Here is a 24,614-nt window from a genome sequence, read left to right on the forward strand (position 1 = left end):
TCCCAGGGAGCCTTCTGGGAGAGCGCTTCCGTGCAAGTTTCTCAGAGACAAGAGGGAGAGAAACCAGGCAGCGGATGCAGGCGGGGGCAGGGGCAGGGGGAGGAATTTTCACTGTTGCTGATTTGGGATGAGAAGACCTGCGCAGAGGACTGACTGAGGAACAAGATACAACCGGAGTGGTAACAGACAACACGAGGAAGAGTGGGAAGGAAGGACGAAGTGGCTCCCTCTGGGGTTGGGAGGACAGTCAGCTGAACAACAAAGCGAGTGGGGGCTCCCAGTCTATGTCCTGAGACAGAGAAGTCTCCAAACTTGGGGATTAGCAGACTGAGCCTCGAGAAAGCCCCTGTTCACATTGCAGAAGCCCTCTGCATCCCAGCAATGTGGCCCTCACAATGTGGGGACTCCTACTGGACACCCCAAGCCCACGCAGCCCCACTATGTGCAGACACCACTGCTGTGGCCCATGCTCTGAACCCCACACAGACTCCAAGGGCACTGCCTCCTTCACATTTGCTTCCCCTTCATCAGACCTGCCTCTGGGTAGGCACAGAGGGAAAGAAATGGAAACTTAACTCCCAGAGGCCCCTGTCAGCACTCCTCATCCACTCTTACAAAGAGCTCTCGCCACACAGCAGGTGGTGGGGATAAAGAGGGGGCCATGTTAAAGAAACTGACCGTCTCAAATTGAACAAAAAGCCAGAACCAACAGAAGATCAGGCAGGAGGTGGAATTGTAAGCATAGCACAGGAAAACACAAGTTAATGGAAAGAAAAATAGGAAGGAAATACACTAAAATGTTGACAGTAGTAGTATTAGAGAGGAGGGACTACATTTTTTATTTTCCAATTTTTCTGGAATATAGCTATATCCCTTGTAAAACTTTTGGAAATTAATTCATCCACAAGACCCTTTCTCTTCCGGAAGAGATCAGCTCCAGAGCCCCACAGTGTTCCCTCCTGACGGGCCAGGAAAGGACGGGCTTCAGTTTGCGCATGAAGCGCGGTGTGTCTGTTACAGGGCGAGATTGACGCGTCCTCTTGGGTGTGAATGTGGGCTCCTGTGTCAGGCCCGGTCTGCCCTAAGCCCCCCATTCGGAATCCCTTCGGGCTGCTGCAACAGCTCAGACTTCTGGGAAGCCCAGTGCCAACCCTGTCCCAGCTGTCAGCAGAGCTGGCACCTCCCTAATCCTAAACCACAGTGACTCCCCATAGGATACCTAAATGCCTCCCTCCATGGTCACCGCTGAAGGTGCAAAAAGCCAGGAGGTGCAGGTGGTTTGGGGGCAGGTCAATAAACTTTTAAAGTTCGCCTTCAAATCCTGGAGTCAATCCCCTACTAACGTTCCCAGATCCTTGCAAAGGAGTCAGAGGAGACCGGCGCGGGTGCTGGGTTCCCAGGGACTCTGCCTTCCACAGGACCTACCAGAAAAACACCTGAGGGAGAGGCAGGGCCCCTGCCCGGTTCTCAGGCCAATCAGTCCAGCCAGACCGACTGCCCACCTCATCTCTTCGCCACTGTCCAGCCCCCAGCCGCTTCTCTGGGTCTGCACACCCCCATCCTCCAATTCTGAGGGGCGTGGGAAAGGAAAAAGGGGGCTGGGTTTCGTGCCTTTCCTGACAGAGAGCTGCGGAATTGGACAAGGAGAGGCACTGGGACTGCCCAGGAAGGAGGGGCTGGACGTTCCTAGACAGCCGGTGGCTATGGGTCATGGCTTGGGGCTCTGCCTTTTCTCTCAGAGCCATAGACGGCCCAGCTGGGGTGGCGTTCATCGCCGCACCCGCGAGCGGCCGTCATAAATCTGCCGGGACAGCCTGGAGTGGAGGCAGAAGCCCCGCCCCGGCCCGCCCCACAACCTCAGGAGGCAGCACAGGCGCTCCGGACGGGGTGGGCGGGGGAGCTCGCCGGGACCGTCCAGAGTTAGGGCTCCTTCCGCCCCTGGCTCCAGCAGCTCCAACAAGCTGAGCCGAGGCGGCGCGGAGCCGTCCAACCCGAGCGCACCGGGTCTGGTCCCAGCGCTTACCTCTGCGCCGCGGTGCTGGCGTCCAGGATGCCCGCGCCCTGCATCCAGGAGCGCACTGAGCCCAGGCCGGCGGGCAGCAGCGGCTCCTCCTTCAGGTTCAGCCCGCCGCGGGGCAGAGCCTCCTGCGCAGGGAACATGAGAGCGCGCAGTGAGTGGGCGCCCCCGCCGCCCGGGATCCGGTCCCGCCGAGGCTGCAGGAGTCTAGCTCAGCCCGACCCGACGGCACCAGGCGCCTCCAGCAGCGCAGCACCGAGTCCGGGCGGCTCAGTGCGCGCTCGCCTCTTGGGCGCTCCCTCGGAGAAAGCAAGTCCGCGGGTGCCGGCGCTGTCCCCTCCCCTCCTGGGGCGCGGGGCGGGGAGATGGAGGGATTCCCCCGCGGCCTGAGCGCTGGCGGGCGGACTGCGAGCGGGGCGGGGACGGCGGGGAGCGGAGCCCGCACCCGGTCCGCGCGGAGGCGCCCCAGAGGCGCGCTCTGGCGGCTGCCCGGGGCCGCGGTCGTCGGAGGGGGGGGCCCGAGCGCCCCGGGAACTGCCTCGGGCAAGGCGGGGGCTCGGGGCTGCCCGCCCTTTCCCCCTCGCCGCCCCCACCTCCCGCCCGCCCGCGGCGCCAGCGCGGGGCGCTGATTACCATCCGGGAGGCGGAGGCTGCGGGCGCGGAGCTCGGCGGCGGCGGCGACAGTGGCGGCAGCGGCGGCAGGAGCAGCAGCAGCCGCGCGTCCCGGGGAAAGGCTGGGGCCGCGCCGGGCCAGCAGACGCCGCCGCCGCCGGCGCCCCGCGTGCCCCGGCGTCCCGGCCCTGCCGTAGCCCCGGGCGGCAGCACCTGGAGCAGCAGCAGCAGCAGCCCGGCTGGACTCCCCTGGGCTCCGGAGTTCCTGCGAGCTGGGCTCCCAAGCCGGTGAAGCTGCCGCCCGGGCTGCTCCCTGGCCTGGCCAGGTCTGGGCCATCCCACAGCTGCTGGCCACCCTGGGGAGTGGTACCGAAGGGAGGGAGCGCGGGCGGGAGGAGGGATGTCGGGAGCGGGCGGGCCCAGGGGACGGGGGCCCGGGGGAGGCGGGGGCGGGGCGGCGCGGCCGGCCGAGGGGCGGCCGGGGACGTGACATCATCGGGGGAGGAGCGGCCGGGCCCGGGCAGCGGCGGCGGGGCGGACCCTGGCGAGTCGGTCGCCCGGGCTGGGGGCTGCGGCCTGGTTGGAGGCCACGGGAGGGAACGGAAGAGGTCGGCGGGGGCCTCGGAGACCCGCTCAGGGAGGATCTGGGGCCGCGCGACGAGGGAGCCCGGCCTGAGCTGGAGGTGCGCGCCCTGCAGCGCTCGGGAACCTCCGCGGCCTCCCCGTCGCCGCCGGACGAAGCCCCGGCGTCTTCGCGGACTCATCTCCCCCCCTAGCACCCGCGGTACTCTCCGCGCCCGACGCCTTGTGCCTGGACTTGCTGCTCATTTTGACGCCTCCGAGCTTTTGCTCTTGACGTTTTTCTCCGGCGCGACTGTACTCCCGCATTTCCCCGGCGACCCTGACCTCGCTTTAACCCCAGCTAAGGACTGAAACGCCTCTGTGCTTAGGCTGGGGCCCCAGACAAGCTGGGCAAGTTCCCTTCATCCAACCACTCCTATTCCTGATGCTGGGTTATCTAAGCCTAAAGCATTTTCAGTTTCTGTCTGTGCCTTTCAGGAACCTCCTGATTTCTTATTGCAAGTTGGACAGGTAGGCTCAGAGCCCAGCTCACCTCCTGTTTCTCCCCAGCCACATCCCCTCTCACATCCCATTCCTTTTTTTTAATTAGTTCCTGGCACAGAAGTCATCTGGTCCTTGACCGTGGGGCAGATACATTTCTGCCCCTCTCCCCACGTTGTCCTGGCCAGGCTTTGGGCAAGCCCAGAATGAGTCCAGCAATTTCCTGCAGAACAGCATAGGGGCCACCTGCCCTGCCTGCAAGCTCAGACACCCCTGCAGTAACACCTTCCTGCCCCAACTGATTCCTACTGGGGGGCCTCCACGTGTGAGTTAGTGTTCTGTCCCACATTGGCCCAGATGAGGCGTCCCAGGGGCACTGCTGGTTCTCCTGTCATCACAGAGGCCCTCTCACCTTCTTTTCTGGTCTCTTTACCACCCCTCCTCTCTATGCCTCTCCCCATCACCCGCAGGGGACTGCCATTCCCACCAGGACTCCTTCAGGTCTCAGCTTTTACCCCAGGTGGGATTATCAAACATGGATCTCTTTTTTTTTTTTTTTTTTTGAGACAGAGTCTTGCTGTGTCGCCCAGGCTGAATTGCAGTGGCTCGATCTCGGCTCACTGCAAGCTCTGCCTCCCGGGTTCACCCCGTTCTCCTGCCTTAGCCTCCCAAGTAGCTGGGACTACAGGCCGCCGCCACCACGCCCGGCTAATTTTTTGTATTCTTAGTAGAGATGGGGTTTCACTGTGGACTCGATCTTCTGACCTCGTGATTCACCCGCCTCCACCTCCCAAAGTCCTGGGATTACAGGCATGAGCCACCGCGCCTGGCCGACAATTCTTAAGCCAGTCTCTTTCTCCATCTCCTGATCTGCCTCTCTAAATCTTGCATCTCACAGTGTGGTCCCCGGACCAGCAGCATTGACATCACCTGGGAGCTGGTGAGGAATGCAGACTCTTAGGCCCTGCCCGGACCTGCTGAATCAGAACCTGCAATTTACCAAGATCTGTACACACACTACATATGAGAAGCCCCCCCGCCCAGAGCTGTTCCACACTTGCTCCACTCCTCTCCCCAACATTCAGACCCACCTCTGGCTCATTTCCAGCAGACACCCTTCTTCTTACCCAGTGGAGAGGACTCGGGGAATCTTGGCAGAACCCTGCTGGCACCATCAGTGGCGGATGCTCCTCCTCGTTTCTGTCTTTTCACCCATTCTCTTCTCCCCGTCTTCCACTGTGGAGATGGATGTGGAACCTTTTTGCTCAGTCCTGTCTTCTGCCTTTCCTGAGGTTACCCCACTGATCTCCTATTTGTGTCTCCATATGTTCTTTTTTCTGCTCAGATCTCCCCATTCTTAAAAGAACTGTCCCCTCCTCCTCGCCTCCTTCGTAAATTTCTGCCCCTCCTGTGTCTGAGACTGTTCACAGGAACGCTCTGCCAAGGACGCCTGACTGGCCCCCAGCAAGCCACTCCTGGAGCCCTTGTGGGCTGGCTCCCTTCCAGCCCTGCCTTTCTGCTTCTGCTCTGAGACTCCGTGGTCTCTCTTGGGCTTCAGGTCCTGGGACCTCCTGCCAGCAGTGGGGCTACCCTACCCCCCAACCCCACACACACCGGGGAAACTGCCTTGATGACCAGCGCACACTGTCTTTCTCCTCTGCCCTCTGAGCACCTCAGGCTGCTGTGCCTGGCGCTCTTCTCCTGTTCTCCCCTCATAGAACTCACGTTCCTCCATGGTCTCAGAGAACATCTTTGAGGAAGTGGTCTCCCCATATGGGACTCTCGCTTCTGTCAGTCCTGAACATCAGTGGGTGAGGACAGGGCTGGGCTTGGCCCTCAGAGAGGAGAGGAGCACCTGCCTCTAGGGAGGGTCCCCATCCCAACAGGCTCTGTTCCTAGGCTGGGATGGGGCTTCTTGGTCTCCACAGGCTCACTGTCCACCAGCCAGGTCTTCTTCCTGACTCCACTGTGTCTGTGCTGGGCACCTCTTCCTGCTGCCCACCAGGCTTGGAGTTTGGGAATCATCTCTAATACTTATCTCTCCCTGTCCTGCAGCTACCCGTTTGTTTGGTCTTAAGGGGTCTCCCTTCCTTTTACTCCCTGCCCCAGTTCCCACAGAGAATATCTTTAACAGCAAAACATACTTTTCCTCCACTGGACTCCACCCTGGCTTGGAGCAGATATGGAATTCCCAGTTCTGCCCACAGCCTCCTCCCTTAGCTCCCGTCCCCAGCTGCTCACCCCCAAACACCCCCATCCTCCTGCCACAGTTTTAAAAAGTGTTGCTTGGATTGGGCCATCGCCTGCTTAGAAACTTTAATGTGTTTTGTGGCTTCTCGAATAGACATTTAGGCCTTTAGTTTGGGAACATTCTAGGCCCTTTGATGCCCTATCCAATTTCTCTTGCCGTCCAGCCTTACCTCCACTCCCTTGCTGTGTGAGTTCCTTGCTTATCCAGCATGGGAGATCACACTGTTCCCCAAACCTAGCTCCCTCTCTCCCAGCTCCAGCCTTCATGCTGGCTGGCGCTTCCCGTGGGAATGCCCTCACTTTGCAGCATTTCTTTTTGTGTTGGTTGAAGTGCTTTGGTTGGAGTGCTTTTCATTCTGGAAGGTTGTCCCCAAGGTAGATTGGGGGATAGGTGCTCAGAATTAACCTTCGGCAGAAGGTGGAATCAGTCGGCCCAGGAAAGTGGCACTGAGTTAAGGCTCAGTCATAAGCTGGGGCAGACTCCCAACGTGCGTGGGTTTCTGTTCTATCTTAACCACATGGAACAGAAAACCAGCCAGGACGGTGTTTGAGGCTTCCCAGAGCCTGCAGCCTCAGAGAAGGGCTCCTGGGTTAGAGCTGCTGAACCAAGGGGTGATGAAGGTCAATGAGCAGTTCTGGGGCAGCACCTGGGGGCGGGAGGTGAGTGTCTCTGGTTTAGATCCAGGTGAAAGTCTGTTGTTTCTTGGAACTCTCTGTGTGGTTTTATTTTGCATTAGTTATCTTATTTTTTAACCTTTCATTTATTTATTTTTTTAGAGTAAGGGTCTCACTCTGTCACCCAGGCTGGAGTGCAGTCATGTGATCATAGCTCACTGCATCCTCAAACTCCTGGGCTCAAGTCCTCCCTCCTTAGCCTCTCAAGTAGCTGGGATTGGAGGTGTGCACCACCATGCCTGGCTAATATATATATATATATATATATATATACACACACACACACACACACACACACACACACATATATATATATATATATTTTTTTTTTTTGGCAGAGGTCTTGCTATGTTGCCCAGGCTGGTCTCGAACTCCTGGCCTCAAGTGATCCTCACGCCTTGGCCTACCAAAGTGTTGGGATTATAGGTGTGAGCCACTGTGCCGGCCATGCATTATTTATCTTAGTTCCTTTGTATATTTTCCCGTTCCTACTGCTGCATCTTCTTCATGAGAAAGGAATTTGGTGGGGCGGGTTGGGGTGGGGTGCTGCAACTGTGACCACAGAGAGCTAGAGGGGTGGTGGTGACAGAGGAAGCTTGGTGTATGCCTGCAGAGAATGCCACTGTCTTCTGGCTGGGGCTCACCACAAACCCTCAGGCCAGAGCCTCTGGTCTCATTCTGCCCTTTCATTGTGCTCATGTCCACGAGAAGGGCTTTTTTATGAGTGGCCAGTGCTAGAGAGTGAGCAGATAATGAAACCCAGGTGGCGCCCTTATGAGCTCACAGTCAGGTGGCAGGAGACTCATGAATGCTCAATGTCACTCTGGAGTGACCTGGGCTGTTACAGAAGTGGAGCAAGTCCTGGGACACGCACAGAAAAAGAGCCTGAGCCTGAAGGTGAGGAGGGCCGGGAGCAGCTTGTGTGAGGACTAGCAGAGGGGAATGAGTGGGTTTGCTGCACTTGCTTCAAGGTGGAAGTTTTAGCACCTAGCACCGGGAGGGTCATGCTGGTGCCTAACATGCCATGCTAAGGAGTTTGGAAATTTTTTTCTGTAGGTCTAGTCATAAAACAGACCTGTTTTTTTTAAATCAGCAGAACTTCCCCCCACCACCCGCCTCCTTAAGCGGATGCAAACCATATAAAACAGATGGGCCACGCTGTGTGTTGGGCCATAGCGCCCCCTGGAGGCCCCAGAGTGTGAGGCTGGCACTTGGATCCACTTCCTGTCAAGTCCCCTGATGGTAATTAAAATTAAAGGAGGAATACAAAAATTAAAGCGCGCATTAATTATGGCAATTCTCATAGTTCCATAAAGAAATCCAGAATGACAAAGGCCATCCAAGAAGGTGGTCTGGTAGGTATGCATCAGCTCTGGGCCTTCCTTGCTGTTGATTCCTGAGGCCTCTTCAATTGCTTCAAGAAAACCCCACACCACAAGTGTTAGCCTTGCCTTAGGATCCATCCCATCCCCACATCTAGGCTGAGTTATTCAATCTTGAATAATAACACAATAGGAAGCTTCGTGGTGGACCCTTTGGCAGGAGAGTCGAGCTCCTATCCCCAGGCTCTGGGACCATTGGTCCTGGTTGTTCACACGCCTGCCAATCACAGACAACTTCAAAGACACCTGGTCTCAATGCCCATTGAGGAAGAGGAAGGGAACCATTTTCCCAGTGCAGCAAGCTATGCCCACTCCCTGCTATTTTGCAGAACATGGGGCTGTCCTCTGCAGTCTCGAACCTAAAACTGCAGCAGCACCCAACACTAACCCTGATGGCTGCCCTTTAGCTACTCATAGGCAATGGCAACAATTTTGAAATTTTATTTTTATATATATATATATATATATATATATATATATATATATATATATATATTTACCCATGGGGCAAGATCAAATTCATTTTCAAATTGCTGGGGAGGGCCAGGTGCGGTGGCTCACGCCTGTAACCCCGGCACTTTGGGAGGCCAAGGTGGGCGGATCATTTGAGGCCAGGAGTTCGAGACCAGCCTGGCCAACATGGCAAAAACCTGCCTCTACTGGAAAAGAAAAAAGAACAAAAGAAAAACAATACAAAGAAAACAAAAATTAGCCGGATGCAGTGGCACGTGCCTCTAGTCCCAGCAACACGGGAAGCAGGGACTCAGAACTACTATAGAGTACTTGAAATAAATAAGTAAAAGCTCAGTGCAGTTACAATTCCAAGTACATTGGGAGCAAACCTGAGTTCAGCTTACTCAGTTTAAATCAATGTCTAGCCACCAGCATAAATTGAAGTTCAGTACTATGGCTACGTTGTCTTCACTCTCACTTGACCCAGTATCCCGTTGGCAGTAGGTGTTTATTCTAGATCACATTTGAGTTTCTTTCTTTTTTTTTTTTGAGATGGAGTCTCGCTCTTGTCGCGCAGGCTGGAGTGCAGTGGTGCGATCTAGGCTGACTGCAACCTCCACCTCCCGGGTTCAGGCGATTCTCCTTCCTTAGCCTCCTGAGCAGCTGGGATTACAGGCAACCGCCACCACGCCCAGCTAATTTTTGTATTTTTAGTAGAGACGGGGTTTCATCATGTTCGCCAGGCTGGTCTTGAACTCCTGACCTCAGGTGATCCACCCACCTCAGCCTCCCAAAGTGCTGGGATTACAGGCATGAGCCACGGCGCCTGGCCTTGAGTTTCCTAAAATGCTGAACTTAAGTCAGAATCCCATCTCTGCCACTCACCGGATGTGTAAACTTATACTGAGCCTCAGTTCCCCATCAAATGAGAATGATAGCACACAGTTGTGAAGGTGAAATAAAATTAAACATAAGGAAAGCAATTTTACAAACTTTTGAACACTATACCTGTGTAAGGTTGCTATTCTGGGCGTTCATCACCTTGGGTTTTCTCATGAAAGTAGGGAAGATATATAACTGTCTTTGTTGGAGACATTAAGCAGCTTATTTCTTTTTCCAAATAGATACTAGGGACAAATATTCATACTTAAACTATTACATTAAAAACAAAAACCCAAGAGCATAATTTTTTTTTTTTTTTGAGACAGAGTCTCGCTCTGTTGCCCAGGCTGGAGTGCAGTGGCTGGATCTCAGCTCACTGCAAGCTCCGCCTCCCGGGTTCACGCCATTCTCCTGCCTCAGCCTCCCGAGTAGCTGGGACTACAGGCGCCCACCACCATGCCCGGCTAGTTTTTTTTTTTTGTATTTTCAGTAGAGACAGGGTTTCACCGCGTTAGCCAGGATGGTCTGGATCTCCTGACCTCGTGATCCGCCCGTCTCGGCCTCCCAAAGTGCTGGGATTACAGGCTTGAGCCACCGCGCCTGGCCAAGAGCATAATATTAAAAACAAACAAACAAACAAACAAACATGAGAAGTGCTTGAACCCAGAAGGAAGAGGCTGTTGCAGTGAGCCGATTGTGCCATTGCATTCCAGCCTGGGCAACAGAATGACACTGCCTCAATAAACAAAAACCAAAACCCAAATTGCTGGGGAGGTAGGCAGAGGGTGGGGGAATGGGGGTCAAGACGAAAGGAAACTATTATCCTTAAGGTAGAGCAGGGTGGGGTAGGGGTAGGGGGTGAGGGGAATATAAGGTGTAGGCAGGAGGGAGCTGTTTTTCCCTTTGTCCTGGGTGAAGTGGGGAGAGGACTTGGCAGAGGCTGATTCTCCATGAGGTTTAATCTTTAGGCTGTCATCTACACTGGCCCCTTCCAAGGCCCCTCGAATGTTCCTTGTGACACGTTCACATGACTACATGTAATTGTGTATTCATAATTTTGTTCTCTTCTTAAGGAGTTACTCCTCCAATTATATAAGCTTCAGGTCCCCCAAAACCTAGATCTTCTGGTGGGAACTGGAGTTGGGTAGGAACAGTTCAGGTAAGAGATAATAAACATCTCAACTGAGACAAAGTCAGTGGGGAGGGTTGCGTTTCTTAATAGAAAAGTGCTGTCATTTACTGGCCTGTAGCTCTTGCAGATGAGGATGTTTGATTCTTTTCTTCTTTTCTGTAGCCATAGTGCTGTGAATAGTGCCTGGAGGATAAATACTTGTGGATGAATACTTGTTTGGGAGGTGGAGGTCAGAAACTCATGATTGATTGGCACCACAGCGTGTCCCAAAGAGATGAGCTCCCAGCCGGGCGCAGTGGCTTACACCTGTAATCCTAGCACTTTGAGAGGCCAAGGCAGGTGGATCACCTGAGGTCAGCCGGGCCAACATGGTGAAACCCCGTTTCTACTAAAAGTACAAAAAATTAGCTGGGTGTGGTGGCACACACCTGTAGTTCCAGCTACTCGGGAGGCTGAGGCAGGAGAATTGCTTGAACTCAGGAGGTGGAGGTTGCAGTGAGCCCATATTGCGCCACTGCACTACAGCCTGGGTGACAGAGCGAGACTCTGTCTAAAAAAAAAAAAAAAAAAAGCTCCCCACACCTATCCCCTGTCACCTATCCCTACTCTGCTCTGTCAACCAAGCCTATTCCTGGTGTGGGGTCTTAGTGGCTCTCTCTTTCCTTAGCCTTCAATGGCTGCTTGGCCTGGGGGAGTGAGGTCCTTGGAATGTGCCATGTGTTGGAAAGAACAGTGGACTTGGGGTCTGGAGACCTGACCTCAGTAGGTAAGTTACTGACTTTTTCTCAGCTGCAGTTACTTCATGAATAAACCTGAGGTGCTGGTGGCCAAGTGGTGCAACGGTAAGTGGTTAACAGCTTCCTCTCAAAAAATAAACTTGCTTTGTAGCATTTGCTGAATTTGTGGTGACAACACATTCCTACCATGGCTGATTTCAAACTACCAGTGTGGTATCACTGAACATGTTAGGAGAGACACACAATAGCCTCTTCAGAGTCTGTGCAATCCAACTCCAGCACACTCCTGTAGGGGTCTCAAGGACTAGGGTCTTACTTTATTTGAACAAAATGTTGGATGATGGACTCTCATATTCTGTGCCAAGCTGTGTATGGGAAATTCTTCTTCTTATTATTATTATTTTTTTTCAAATACAGAGTCTCACTGTTTGCCCTGACTGGAGTGCAGTGGCTCGATCTTGGCTCACTGCAGCCTGGACCTCTGGGCTCAAGCGATCCTCCTGCCTCAGCCTGCTGAGTAGCTTGGACTACAGGGGTGTACCACCACACCTGGCTAATTTTCTAAAAAAAAATTTTTGTAGGCCAGGCGTGGTGGCTCATTCCTGTAATCTCAGCACTTGGAGAAGCTGAAGCAGGTGGATCACCTGAGGTCAGGAGTTCAAGACCAGTCTGGCCAACATGGTGAAACCCAGTCTTTACTAAAAATACAAAAAATTACCTGGGTGTGCTGGTGGGCACCTGTAATCTCAGCTACTTGGGAGGCTGAGACAGGAGAATCACTTGAACCTGGGAGGCGGAGGTTGCAGTGAGCCGAGATCACACAATTGTGCTCCAGCCTAGGCAATAAGAGCGAAGCTCTGTCTCAGAAAAAAAAAAAAAAAATTTTGTAGTGACAGGGTCTTGCCAAGTTGCCCAGGTTGGTTTCGAGGTCGTGGGCTCAAGTGATCCCCCTGCCCTGGCCTCCCAAAGTGCTGAGATTATAGGCATGAGCCACTGCAGTCAGCCCAGCTGTTCTTTTTGCTGGTAAGATCATTTTATGTGGGCAAGATGTATGTGGATGATCACTTTGGCCTAATGTCCATCTTTGTTTTTAGTTAAAAAATTATTTGCCTTTTTAAAATTATGACATAATTTACAGCAAAGTACAAAATACTCACATTGGTAAAATTTTACACACATATACACCCATATAACCAACCATTCAGATTAAGATATAGGGCATTTTCAACATCCCCAAATCCTCTCTGGTGCCTACTCCCAGTGAACACTTGCCCCTCAAAAGGTAAGCCCCTCCTGATTCCTTGCACCATAAACTAGTTTTTCTCATTCTTGAAGTTCATGTAAATGACATCATACATTATGTAGTTTTTAAATATCTGGCTTTCACTCATCATTACCTGTGAGATTTATCCATGTTGTTGTGTATAAGAGTATAATTCATTTGTTTTCATTCCTAGGTAGTATTCCTACCACAGACTTTCAGTAGTTTTAACTTTTTTTTTTTTTTTTTGAGCTGGAGTCTCGCTCTGTTGCCCAGGCTGGAGTGCAGTGGTATGATCTCGGCTCTCTGCAAGCTCTGCCTCCCAGGTTCACGCCAGTCTCCTGTCTCAGCCTCCCGAGTAACTGGGACTACAGGTGCCCACCACAACGCCCGGCTAATTTTTGTATTTTTAGTAGAGACGGGGTTTCACCATGTTAGCCAGGATGGTCTCGATCTCCTGACCTGGTGATCCACCTGCCTCGGCCTCCCAAAGTGCTGGGATTACAGGCGTGAGCTACCGTGCCAGCCCAGTTTTAACTTATTAAAACTTTTTTATGCTTCTTATGCCTGCTTTTGTCTGTCAACTCTGAAACTGTGGATCCCACTGGCCACATACTCAGTCCCATAATGCTGTTTCTCCTTGGCCCTGACCTATCCTCCACCACTTCACCTCCAACATCTGCCTTGCCCTTCAGAATCCCATCTGTAAGGCAGTGGTTTACAGATGCAAGCACTTCTGGAGGCCAAGGTGGGCAAATCGCTTGAGCTCAGGAGTTTTAGACCAGCCTGGCCAACATGGTGAAACTCTGTTGCTGCAACAAATTAGCCAGGCCTGGCAATACACACCTGCAATCCCAGCTACTTGGGAGGTTGAGGTCTAAAAAAAAAGAAAAAAAAATCCCCTCTGCAAAATTAACCAACTTCCTCATATTTTCAACATTTCTTTTAAAGCTTTCTCTCACCACCAGCCTTAACTGAAACCTGAATGACACCTGTTATGGAATGAATGTTTGTCTCCCTTAAATGCATATGTTGAAACCCTAACCCCCTAAGTAACTATATTTGGAGATAAAGGCTATGAGGAGGCTGGGCATGATGGCTCACGCCTGTAATCCCAACACTTTGGGAGGCTGAGGTGGGTGGATCGTGAGGTCAGGAGATTGAGACCATCCTGGCTAACATGGTGAAACTCTATCTCTACTATAAATACAAAAAATTAGCTGGGCATGGTGGCATGTGCCTATAGTCCCAGCTACTCAGGAGGCTGAGGCAGGAGAATCGCTTGAACCCAGGAGGTGGAAGTTGCAGTGAGCTGAGATCACACCACTGCACTCCAGCCTGGCGACAGAGTGAGACTCCATCTCAAAAAAAAAAAAAAAAAAAAAAAGGCTGTGAGGAGGTGATAAAGGCTGAAATGATAAAGGTCATAAGGGTAGATCCCTATCCGATAGGGCCAGTGCCCTTACGTGAGGAGGAAGGAACACTAAAGCTCTCAATCTCCACTATGTGAGGACACAGTGAGAAAGTGACCATCTGCAAGCCAGGAAGACAGCTGTCACCAGGACCCAAATCAGCTGGTACCTTGATCTTGGACTTCCCAGCCTCCAGAACTCTGAGAAAATAAATTTCTGTTGTTGAAGCCACCCAGCCTATGGCATTTTGTTATGGTAACCTGAGCCAACTAAGACAACATCCAAGGATGCCTTTTTGCCTAAGGCATTCTATAGCAGTTACAGTTTATTCTCTTTCACTTCGCTACATATAAATATCTGGGATTTTATTTTGCCCTCTGCTGAGACCAGCTCGGTTGGGGAGACCCTAACCCAGTGGCGCTAGAGAAATTAAAGACACACACACAGAAATATAGAGGTGTGAAGTGGGAAATCAGGGGTCTCACAGCCCTCAGAGCTGAGAGACCCCAACAGAGATTTACCCACGTATTTATTAACAGCAAGCCAGTCATTAGCATTGTTTCTATAGATATTAGATTAACTAAAAGTATCCCTTATGGGAAACAAAGGGATGGGCCGAAATAAAGGGATGGGTTGGGCTAGTTATCTGCAGCAGGAGCACGTCCTTAAGCCACAGATTGCTCATGCTATTGTTTGTGGTTTAAGAACACCTTTAAGCTGTTTTCCACCCTGGGTGGGCCAGGTGTTCCTTGCCCTCATTCTGGTAAACCCGCAACCTTCCAGCGTGGGCGTGATGGCCATCACGAACATGTCACAGTGCTGCAGAAATTTTGTTTATGGCCAGTTTTGGGGCCAGTTTATGGCCAGATTTTGGGGGGCCTGTTCCCAACAGCCCTCCTTTCAAGATAAGTTAACTTGATACTGTTTCATGAATGCTGGCAGGGGACACGAGATTCCTGGATTAGAGACAAAGCAAAGCATATTAACAGCATAGCAAGTAGCAAAAGCATCCTGTTTGCATCAGCTCCCCTTGTTCCCTGAGTTCCACAAGGAAAATGGGAAGGAGCCTTATGGATTCTGTGCATGCACTGGGCTTGTGTCCCACATGAGGAACACTGAGCCTGGGGAACTGCGTCTTTCATAGGCAGCAGTAAGCAAACCTGCTCTTTGTCTTGGAGAGAGAGATTACTTCATTCCTCAAGGTGGCTTGCTGCAATGCACGACCCTGAGAAACAGCCCAGGGAAAGAAGGGTCAGGGCCTTGTAGTCTTGGCATACTCAGTAAAAATGTGCTGAGATGTTCAGGGCCTCTGACAGCTTTCCTCTCCCAATAATTGACCCTACACATTCTTGGCCAAAGTGGAATATTCCCATGAGTATACCACTCCATCTGCCACTGCAGTCAATCTGATCATCCTGGACTGAGACCAGATTTGCTCCATTTGTTTCATATAGAATTTAACTACTACCAATAGAACCTCAAACAAGATGAGGCCAACCTGCAGTATTGGCTTCAACAATGCCACCCAGGGTCTCAGACTCAGTCACCTGTGAATAAGTCTCAAGGGGATCAGTAGGCCAGGATACAGTTTAAGGCCAGGCCATTATCCATTACAACCTGCATAAGTGAGTTGTAGACTAATCTACTGGTCCTCAGTGGCATTGCCAGTAATTATATGAAGTGATAGATGAGCCAAAAGCAACCCTCATCCCTAATGAGAGACATTATATGGCCTACATACAAACATACACCCAAAAGGTTACATGTTACTGGAATTCAGAATTTGTTGTTGATTCTGATTTGGATTATCATTACACTGGTTTGATTTAGCCACATGGATGGTGTCACCTAGTGGTTGCATCGTCAGACACCATACATGAACCCAAGCCACTTGGGTGATAGGAAAAGTGCCTGTGTTTGTACCAGTCAGACTGAAACAAGGTTGTGCTGGATGGTGTGTTTGTGCATGTATGGGGTAAGGGGAGGTTCCATATTTGGGAGCTGCCATTGATGGCTGGCAAAGGCCACAACTGAATAGTTCAGGACTGGCCACCTCCTTAAGAATTCCCCTGTTTTCATAGCATGTGGGCAGCATGATAAATCCAGAGAGGGTAAGACTGTCAGCTGCAGCTGCTGCTCAACTCAGATCAACCAGATGATGGTTTTTCTAGGTTTCAGTGCTGGATCTAGGGGACAAAGAGCACATTGATCACTCCCACTGTTTGCACCTGCTGGCATCTAAGGTGTCTTCTCACAGGCTTCCTGGCTATGAAAGCAGTATATCTCATTCCAATAGCCATAACTTCATCATTTCTCCGATCTTTCCCTACTCATACCCAGACCTTTTGTCTGCGAGGGCGAGACATGAGTGAGACAAGGATATTTTCACAAAATTTACAGACATCCATTGTATCTTGCACCTTGGCCTATATGAGCCAGTGTGAGAGAACTTGGCAAGGAATGTACTCAACCAATGTACTCAATTTGGCAAGCAATTGTATTCAATGAGTACACTGATCTGGGACCAGGTTAATCTGTCAAGAGAATCCAAGTGGCTAAACCAGAATTAGAAATAAGTTTGAATCCCCTAAGTCCCCTTTTGCCACCAGGCTGACACCTGGAGTGTGCACCAAGCAGGCTAGTGGGGGGTTGCTGTTGGGTTGGGGGTGGGGGAGGAAAGAAAAAAGAAGCACCATGCTGCCAACTTACTTTTCAGAATAGATCCATATAACCCTCCACCTTTTTTGTCCTGATCAGTACCCAGGAAGTGGCTGAGAGGAGATGATCTTTGGGGATAGCTGCATGCAGTGATCACACTGCCTCGCTGAAGTATGTGGCCCATACGGAATTGATGGAGGTAGTTGGAAGTTTTGGAGGAAGTCATTCCAGTGCTCAATAATACCAGATACCAGCAGATGGTAGGGAGCTGGCATGTCCATTGAATACTTTGACTACTGGTCCATTGTTGGGTGGCTTTTGCAATAAAAGGTGCATCACTGTCAGACTGTAGGTGGTCTGAGAATCCAAAAACTTGACATGACTTAATTTCAGGGGCCAAAATGGTGTGACCGGGGTCACAGACTCTATTCAGACTAGAACAAACAAGAACAGCAACACTTTAACCTGAAAACGTTCTGACAGAGATGAGGCACCAGTGACACAGCCTGGAGAGGGGGTCAGCTGTCTGATATATGGACAATCATCCAGGAGCAACTGGGGGCAATACTCTGTGTGCAATGCAGCCTCCTTCCCTGTAAGACAAATGGCTCACATTTTGGGAGGCATCACAGCTCTGGTATGTAGTGGAAGTCTTCTGCATCAGAAACACATGGTTGTTTTGTGTTGTTGTTGTTGTTTGAGACAGAGTCTCACTATGCAGTGATGCGATTTCGGCTCACTGCAACTTTTGCACCCCAGGTTCAAGCGACTCTCCTGCCTCAGCCTCCCAAGTAGGTGGGATTACAGGCGCCTGCCACCATGCGCGGCTAGTTTTTGTATTTTTAGTAGAGATGGGGTTTCACCATGTTGGCCAGGCTGGTCTCGAACTCCTGACCTCAAGTGATCCGCCCGTCTTGGCCTCCCAAAGTACTGGGATTACAGGCGTGAGTCACTGCGCCTGGCCTGAAACATAGTTTTTGACTTGGTGCTCAATCCACGATGGTGAACGTGTTGCTATGTCTTGTTCAATGATGGATCTAGGAGGTGGTGGTGGTGGTATGCGCAGTGAAGGCTGGATCAGCAGCTTGACTACAGTTTGTCTCATTAGAGAAGGGCCCTTACCATGGGCATCTCTGTGAGTAACTTGGGTGTCTGATTGGCAGCTGAAATTATTTCCACAATATGCAGTTGCAACAGGGAATGTCTTTAATCTTCCAGTCTTGTGGGCAAGATAGCTAGGCCATTGGCAACCACACAAAAGGCAGTAAAAATGTAGAAGGGCTCATCACGGGGAGTATTGGCCAGAACTTTCAGCACTCCCTTGAGCTCTATCCATTGAATGGAGCAGTCATGCTTGCTTTTTTTTATTTTTTATTTTTATTTTTATTTTTTCATTTGAGATGGAGTCTCCCTCTGTTGCCTAGACTGGAGTGCAATGGCGCGATCTCGGCTCACTGCAACCTCCGCCTCCTGAGTTCAAGCAATTCTCTTGCCCCAGCCTCCCAAGTAGCTGGGATTACAGATGCATGCCACCACACCCGGCTAATTTTTGTATTTTTAGTAGAGACAGGGTTTCACCATGTTGGCCAGGCTGATCTCGAGCTCCTGACCTCAAGTGATCCACCTGCCTCAGCCTCCCAAAGTGCTGGTATTACAGGCGTGAGCCACCATGCACAGCCCATGCCTGCTTTTGGTTCTGCATAGCTGGTGCTGAGGTTGAACATGAACACCATAAGGTGTCAGCCTAGCCAAACCATCAGTGTACCAGTCCAGGTGCCTAGGGAACCCTCTGAGACTTGAGGGCCCCATTGAGCCAGCAACTTTGCTTCAAGTGGTGAAGTGAGGAAAAGGTTTCCACCGAAGGGATTTTTGCTGCCACTTTTTCATGTAAAACTCAGATAATATTAGGACCAGGCCAGCTGTGTTCCTGAATATAGTATTTCCATTGGACTAATAAGACCTGTTGTGCCCCTCCCTTAATAGCCACCAAATCCAAGTTGACCCATCCCAAAATGGGGGTGTCAGTTTGGAGAGTCACAGGACCTCTTTGCGTCAGTAACAAGTTAGTGGGTACCTTTTTAAAAAGGGGATGGAGGCCTGGCATGGTGTTTCATGCCTGTAATCCCAGCAGTTTGAGAGGCCGAGGAGGGCAGGTTGCTTGAGGTCAGGAGTTCAAGATCAGCCTGGCCAACACGGGGAAACACTGTCTCTACAAACAAACAAACAAACAAACAAACAAAAATTAGCCAGGCATGGTGGCACATGCCTGTGGTCCCAGTTACTCGGGAAGCTGAGGCAATAGCTTGAACCTGGGAGGTGGAGGTTGCAGTGAGCTGAGATCACGCCACTGCACTGCAGCCTGGCAGCCTGGGAGACAGAGCAAGACTCTGTTGTAAAATAAAATAAAATAAAATAAAATTTAATTTAATTAAAAAAAAAAAAAAAAGGGGATGGGGCTGGATGTGGTGGCTCAGGCCTGTAGTCCCAGGGCTTTGGGATTACAGAGGGACGATCACTTGAAGTCAGGAGTTCAAGACTAGCCTTGGCAACAAAGCAAGATCTTGTCTCTACAAAAATGGATTTTAAAAATTAGCTGGCATGGTACGTGGTGGCAGGCACCAAGCTACTCAGGAGGCTGAGTGGGGAGGATTGCTTGAGCCCAGGAGTTCCAGGCTGCAATGATCTGTGATTGTGCCACTGCATTCCAGCCTCCAGAGAGACTGTCTCAAACAAAAAAGGGGGGTGGGGGAGGGATGGGGCCTGGTGTGGTGGGATGGAAGGATCACTTGAGGCCAAGGAGTTTAAGACCAGCCTGAGAGACCACGTCTCTAAAAAATGCTGTAAAATTAGCTGGGCATGGTAGCCCACAATTGTTGTCCCAGCTACTCAGGACAGTGAGGTGAGAGGATGACTTGAGCCCAGGAATTCGAGACTGCAGGGGGCTCTGATGGCCTCACTGCACTCTAGCCTGGGTGACAGATCAGCAGCCCCTCTCTAAACAATTTTTTTAATCGATGTGCTTGGTGAGTGTGTCAGGCAGGTGGCGCTATTGTGCTTGAAAACTGCCTCTGAGTCTTCTGGCAGCCTTTGAGACATATTCTCGGATTTCCCCTTTCCCTCTTGATTTTTTATTTTTATCTTTATTTAAGATGGAGTCTTGCTCTGTCGCCCAGGCTGGAATGCAGTGGCACGATCTTGGCTCACTGCAACCTCCGACTCCTGGGTTCAAGCAATTCTTCTGCCTAGCCTCCTGAGTAGCTGGGATGACAGGTGCTTGCCACCACGCCTGGCTAATTTTTGCATTTTTAGTAGAGATGGGGTTTCACCATGTTGGCCAGGCTAGTCTCAAACACCTGACCTCAAGTGATCCAGGCCTTGGCCTCCTCCCAAAGTGCTGGGATTACAGGTGTGAGCCACCGCACCCGGCCTCCCTCTTGAAAGTCTAAACTATTTCTCCTGGACCGTCTAAGAGGGTTCAGGAACCACCTTTCCTCATGCAGCAGTCTCTGAAAGGGTGAATCCCATCTGACATTTACAGGCATTGGTAGTACAAGCCTGTATGAGCATCAAAACCAGTAACACATTTGCAGTGAAAGCCACTGAATTGGCTCAAGGGAGGGTTACTTAATTTGCCTTCTCCACTGCAAACTTTGCTCAAAGCCTATCAGTTGAACTTGGGGGATTTTTTACCTAATGGGAAAACAAACCAAGGTGTTTAGTATGTGCACATTAGGAGCTGAAGCGACAGCTGCCAGGAGCTCAGGCTAGCTCACAGGGTGCAGCTGGGAGGCTTTTATTTCTCTTTGGCCCCTGGCTTCAGGGTTGGCATTGCCATTGCATCCTCTTTGTAGCTCCAGCGTCCATCCAGAGAGTTCCCAAGCCCCAAGTCCCCTTTCATTTTGTCGCCACTCCACACTGCAGTCCTGGGGTAGTGCCTTCAGCCATCTCTGCACCCATCCATGGGACTAGGTAAGATGGTGAATTGGGCGCTTGGGCACAACAGAGAGATACAAGTTTTGAGGTGTTTGCCTCCATGAAGTTCTCCAGCATACTCAGCTTTTTCATTAAAACAGCCGAGCCAGACACAGTGACTCATGCCTCTAATCCCAGCACTTTGGAAGACCAAGGCCGGCAGATCACTTGAGCCCAGGAGTTCGAGACCAGCCTGAGCAACATGGTGAAACCCTGGTTCTACAAAAAATACAAAAAATAAGCCAGGTGTGGTGGTGTTCACCTGTGGTTCCAGTTATTAGCAAGGCTGAAGTGGGAGGATCACCTGAACTCAAGAGGTCGAGGCTGCAATGAGCCGTGATCATGCCATTGCACTCCAGCCTGGGTGACAAAGCAAGACCCTATCTCAGGAAATTAATAAATTAAATAAAAGCAGCCGAAGGTGGAGTAGAGAGGGAATAGAGGGATTGGGGAACACAAGGGAGAGAGCAAGCCTGTGCCAGTGAGCAAGGCTTTGCATCCACTTTGGATTCCAGTGGCTACCTGTGGGGCTTAGCCAAATACCTTGTAGTGTTTTGGGGTCACCCTGAAGCTCTGTATCAAACATGATGGCTGATACTATGTATTTCAGCTTTGGAGATTCTTTGACTCAGCAGCCACATCCATGCTGCATTCTGGGTGTGGCTGCGGGGCTTGCTGCCCCCTTGTTCTAACATCCCTTCCTCCTCCTGCATGGAGGAGATGAGCAAGAAACGAAGCACCGTTTGAGTGACTTGTTTCAATCCCACCTCTTGCTGCTTAACCTCATTAACAGGTAGGACAGTGTGAGCTCCTTATCCACCCTCTCCCTGCCACCCACCATCTGGGTGAGAGAATCCACTAACATATGCCAAGGAGTCTTTTCATATCCCCTAATCTGGTCCATAAGGTCCTTGTCCTTCCTGTTCCAGAAAGTCATGTTTATAAGCATCCTGTCCTCATTGCCAGAACTGTCAGGGCCTGGCATTTGAATTTTCCCTGCCGATGTGCGAATAACTTGCCTCTTACTGTTTCATGCATGCTGGTGAAGATGAGACTCCTGGGTCACAGACAAAGGACTTTATTACCCACGGCACAGCGCGCAGCCTAGGCAGCATGTTTATATTGACTCCCTTGTCCCCCTGTCCCCTTGTCCTCCACGGGGGCAATGTGGAGGGCCCTGGGGGATGCTGTGGGTTTGTGTGGCATCTAGGGGAACACTGAGCTTGGGGAACTGACCCCTTTCACAGCAGGAAATAAGCAAGCCTGCTCTTTAGGGAGATAGTTCCTCATTCCTCAAAGTTGCTCACTGCAAACACAAGCAATAATATGCTTTAAGAATAAATGCAGACTGGGCATGATGGCTCATGCCTGTAATCCCAGCACTTTGGGAGCCTGAGGTGGGTGGACCACTTGAGGTCAGGAGTTCAAGACCAACCTGGCCAACATGGTGAAACTTCGTCTCTACTAAAAATACAAAAAGTAGCTGAGGATGGTGGCGTGTCCTTGTAATCCCAGCTACTTGGGAAGTTGAGGAAGGAGAATTGCTTGAACCTGCGAGGCAGAGGTTGCAGTGAACTAAGATCATGACACTGCACTCCAGCCTGGGCAACAGAGTGAGACTCTGCCTCAAAAGAAAAAAAAAAAAAAAAGAAGAAATGTGTAATATGATGTCTAGTAGTAACTGGTATAATTGAGAAAATAAAGCTGGGTCAAGGTGATAAGTATTAGCAGTTTCACTTGGCTTGACCTAATATATATGTGGAAATTTGGTATTTGACAAAGGCAGAATTAATTATCTGAAGGAAAAAATAATGAATAATACTGAGCAATTAGCTAAGCTTTGGAAAAATCATAAAATTAGGTCTTTATCATTTATCTTTTGTAAAACTAAACTTCAGATAAACTAATCACTGAAACCACATAAACACACCACACTAGGAGAATATTAGAAAAAAAATATTGGAGAATATGCTTATCATCTTGAAGTAGACGAGGTCTTGTGAAACAAAATTTAGAGCCTAGGAGGAAAAGACCAGCACACTTCTGGGAGGTAAGCAGAAATGGTGTGTGCAACTCGGGGGAAGTGCCAGTAAAGGTCTGTGGGCCTCTGCTCTTCTATTTCTCTGTCTTTCTTCCTGCTGTTGGAATGCTGGAGCTGGAATAACCATCTTGGATCTTGAATGATCTTGGGAATGAAGGCCATGGGAGGTGGGCCAGCAAGATCATGAGCCTGTGCCTTGACACCATGCAGGGCCTTCCAGCCCTGGACCATTGATCACTGAAACCTTTTTTTTTTTTTTTTTTTTTAAATTTTTGTAGAGGTAGAGGGTTCATTATGTTGCCCAGGCTGGTCTCAACCTCCTGGCTTTCTCTTGCCGCAGCCTCCCAAAGTTCTGAGATTACAAATATGAGCCACTGCACTCAGCCTGCTGAACTTTTATGTGAGCAATAAATAAACTCCTCTCTTGTTTAGGCTTGGTATGTTGTATATTGTCACTTGCAACTGAATATAATCCTAACTGATATACCTGCCCAGCCCTAAATGAAGGATCATGATTGGTGGAACCCAGTGTCTCTCAACTCTGGTCAGTTTTGAGAGTCATCTATGGAGCTTATCAAAACAGCAGTGTCTAGGCCCCATCTCAGACCAATTATATCAAAACCTCTGGAGGTGAAGCCCAGATAGATAATAGAGCTCCCAAGTGATTCAAATGTGCAGCTGAGATGTGAAGCATTCGTTTAAGCCAGCCAGGGAAATCTATTCCTCTCTTTCCTAGACTCCCTTGCAGTAGGAGTGGTCATGGATTTGGTTCCGGCCTGTGAGTCCTAAGAAATCTTCTGGGAATGTTTTTACATTTCTGATAAGAAGAGTGGTTGTGGCTGGGACTGTTATTTCTCCCTTTCCATCTCTGAATGCAGAAGTGATGTCCAGAGCAGCAGCAGTCATATTGTGACTATGAAGCACCAAGGATGAGGACATCAGGCAACACACTAAGGCTGGCAGAGCAGAAGGGAAGACAGCCTGGATCCCTGGGGCATTACCAAGCAGCTAAAACAATCTCAGTAACTCCTTACCTTCAGAGGTGAGGGGGGAAAAAACAACCCATATTTGTTTTACTTTGTTTTTTGAGATGAAGTTTCCCTCCTGTTGCCCAGGTTGGAGTGCAATGGTGCAATCTCAGCTCACTGCAGCCTCTGCCTCCCGGGTTCAAGCGATTCTCCTACCTCAGCCTCCCAAGTAGCCAGGATTACAGGCATGCACCACCATGCCCGGTTAATTTGTTTTTGTATTTTTAGTAGAGATGGGGTTTCTCCATATTGGTCAGCCTGGTCTCGAACTCCTGACCTCAGGTGATCTGCCCGCCTCGACCTCCTAAAGTGCTGGGGTTACAGGCATGAGCCACCACACCGGCTCCATATTTGTTTAATGAGTTTTCTGTTTATTGCAGCAGAACATATTCATACCTGGAACATACACATGGTACAGCTGCTTTGTGGGCTCTCTGTGACATTCATCGTGTGTACAAAGAAAGATGTACGGCAAACTTGTCCAACCAAGGACAAATTTTGATTGCAGCCCAGGACAGTTTTGAATGCAGCCCAACACAAATTCATAAACTTTTGTAAAATACATAAGTTGTTTTGCCTTTTTTTTTTTTAGCTCATGAACTACCGTCAGTGTTAGTGTATTTTATGTGTGGCCCAAGACAATTCTTCTTCCAGTGTGGCTCAGGGAAGCTGAAAGACTGGACACCCTGACATAAAGAGATGTACACAGCAATGTTGCTGATAATGGCCCAAACTGGAAACCACACTGTCATCAATTTAAGAAAGCCTCAGGCCGGGCTTGGTGGCTCACGCCTGTAATTCGAGCACTTTGGGAGGCTGAGACGGGCGGCTCACCTGAGGTCAGGAGTTTGAGACCAGCCTGGCCAACATGGTGAAACTCTGTCTCTACTAAAAATACAAACAATTATCTGGGCGTGGTGGCGTGTGCCTGTAATCCCAGCTACTGAGGCAAGAGAATTGCTTGAACCCGGGAGGCGGAGGTTGCAGTGAGCCGAGTTCGTGCCATTGTACTCCAACCTGGATGACAGAGTAAGACTATG

The 24,614-nt window shown here is 50.4% G+C and overlaps 1 protein-coding gene and 1 long non-coding RNA gene across 2 annotated transcripts in view; one reads left to right on the forward strand and one right to left on the reverse strand.

The window, feature by feature from the left end:
• The window catches only part of EBF4 (EBF family member 4), a 62,628-nt gene extending 60,252 nt beyond the window's left edge, over nucleotides 1-2,376 (reverse strand). The window contains exon 1 of the mRNA XM_031656619.1: nucleotides 2,024-2,376. Within this exon, the coding sequence (XP_031512479.1) occupies nucleotides 2,024-2,160 (137 nt within the window). The 5' untranslated portion in view covers nucleotides 2,161-2,376. The remainder of the gene's footprint in view (nucleotides 1-2,023) is intronic.
• A 4,807-nt stretch (nucleotides 2,377-7,183) lies between these two features.
• Nucleotides 7,184-24,433, forward strand: LOC108580640. The gene is made up of 4 exons (XR_001891988.3): nucleotides 7,184-7,513; nucleotides 11,133-11,231; nucleotides 23,425-23,588; nucleotides 23,955-24,433. It is a non-coding gene; the product is annotated as an uncharacterized LOC108580640 (long non-coding RNA).
• The last annotated feature ends 181 nt before the right edge of the window (nucleotides 24,434-24,614 follow it).

The sequence above is a fragment of the Papio anubis genome, chromosome 16 (genome assembly GCF_008728515.1).
Source record: "Papio anubis isolate 15944 chromosome 16, Panubis1.0, whole genome shotgun sequence".
Classification (NCBI taxonomy): domain Eukaryota; kingdom Metazoa; phylum Chordata; class Mammalia; order Primates; family Cercopithecidae; genus Papio; species Papio anubis.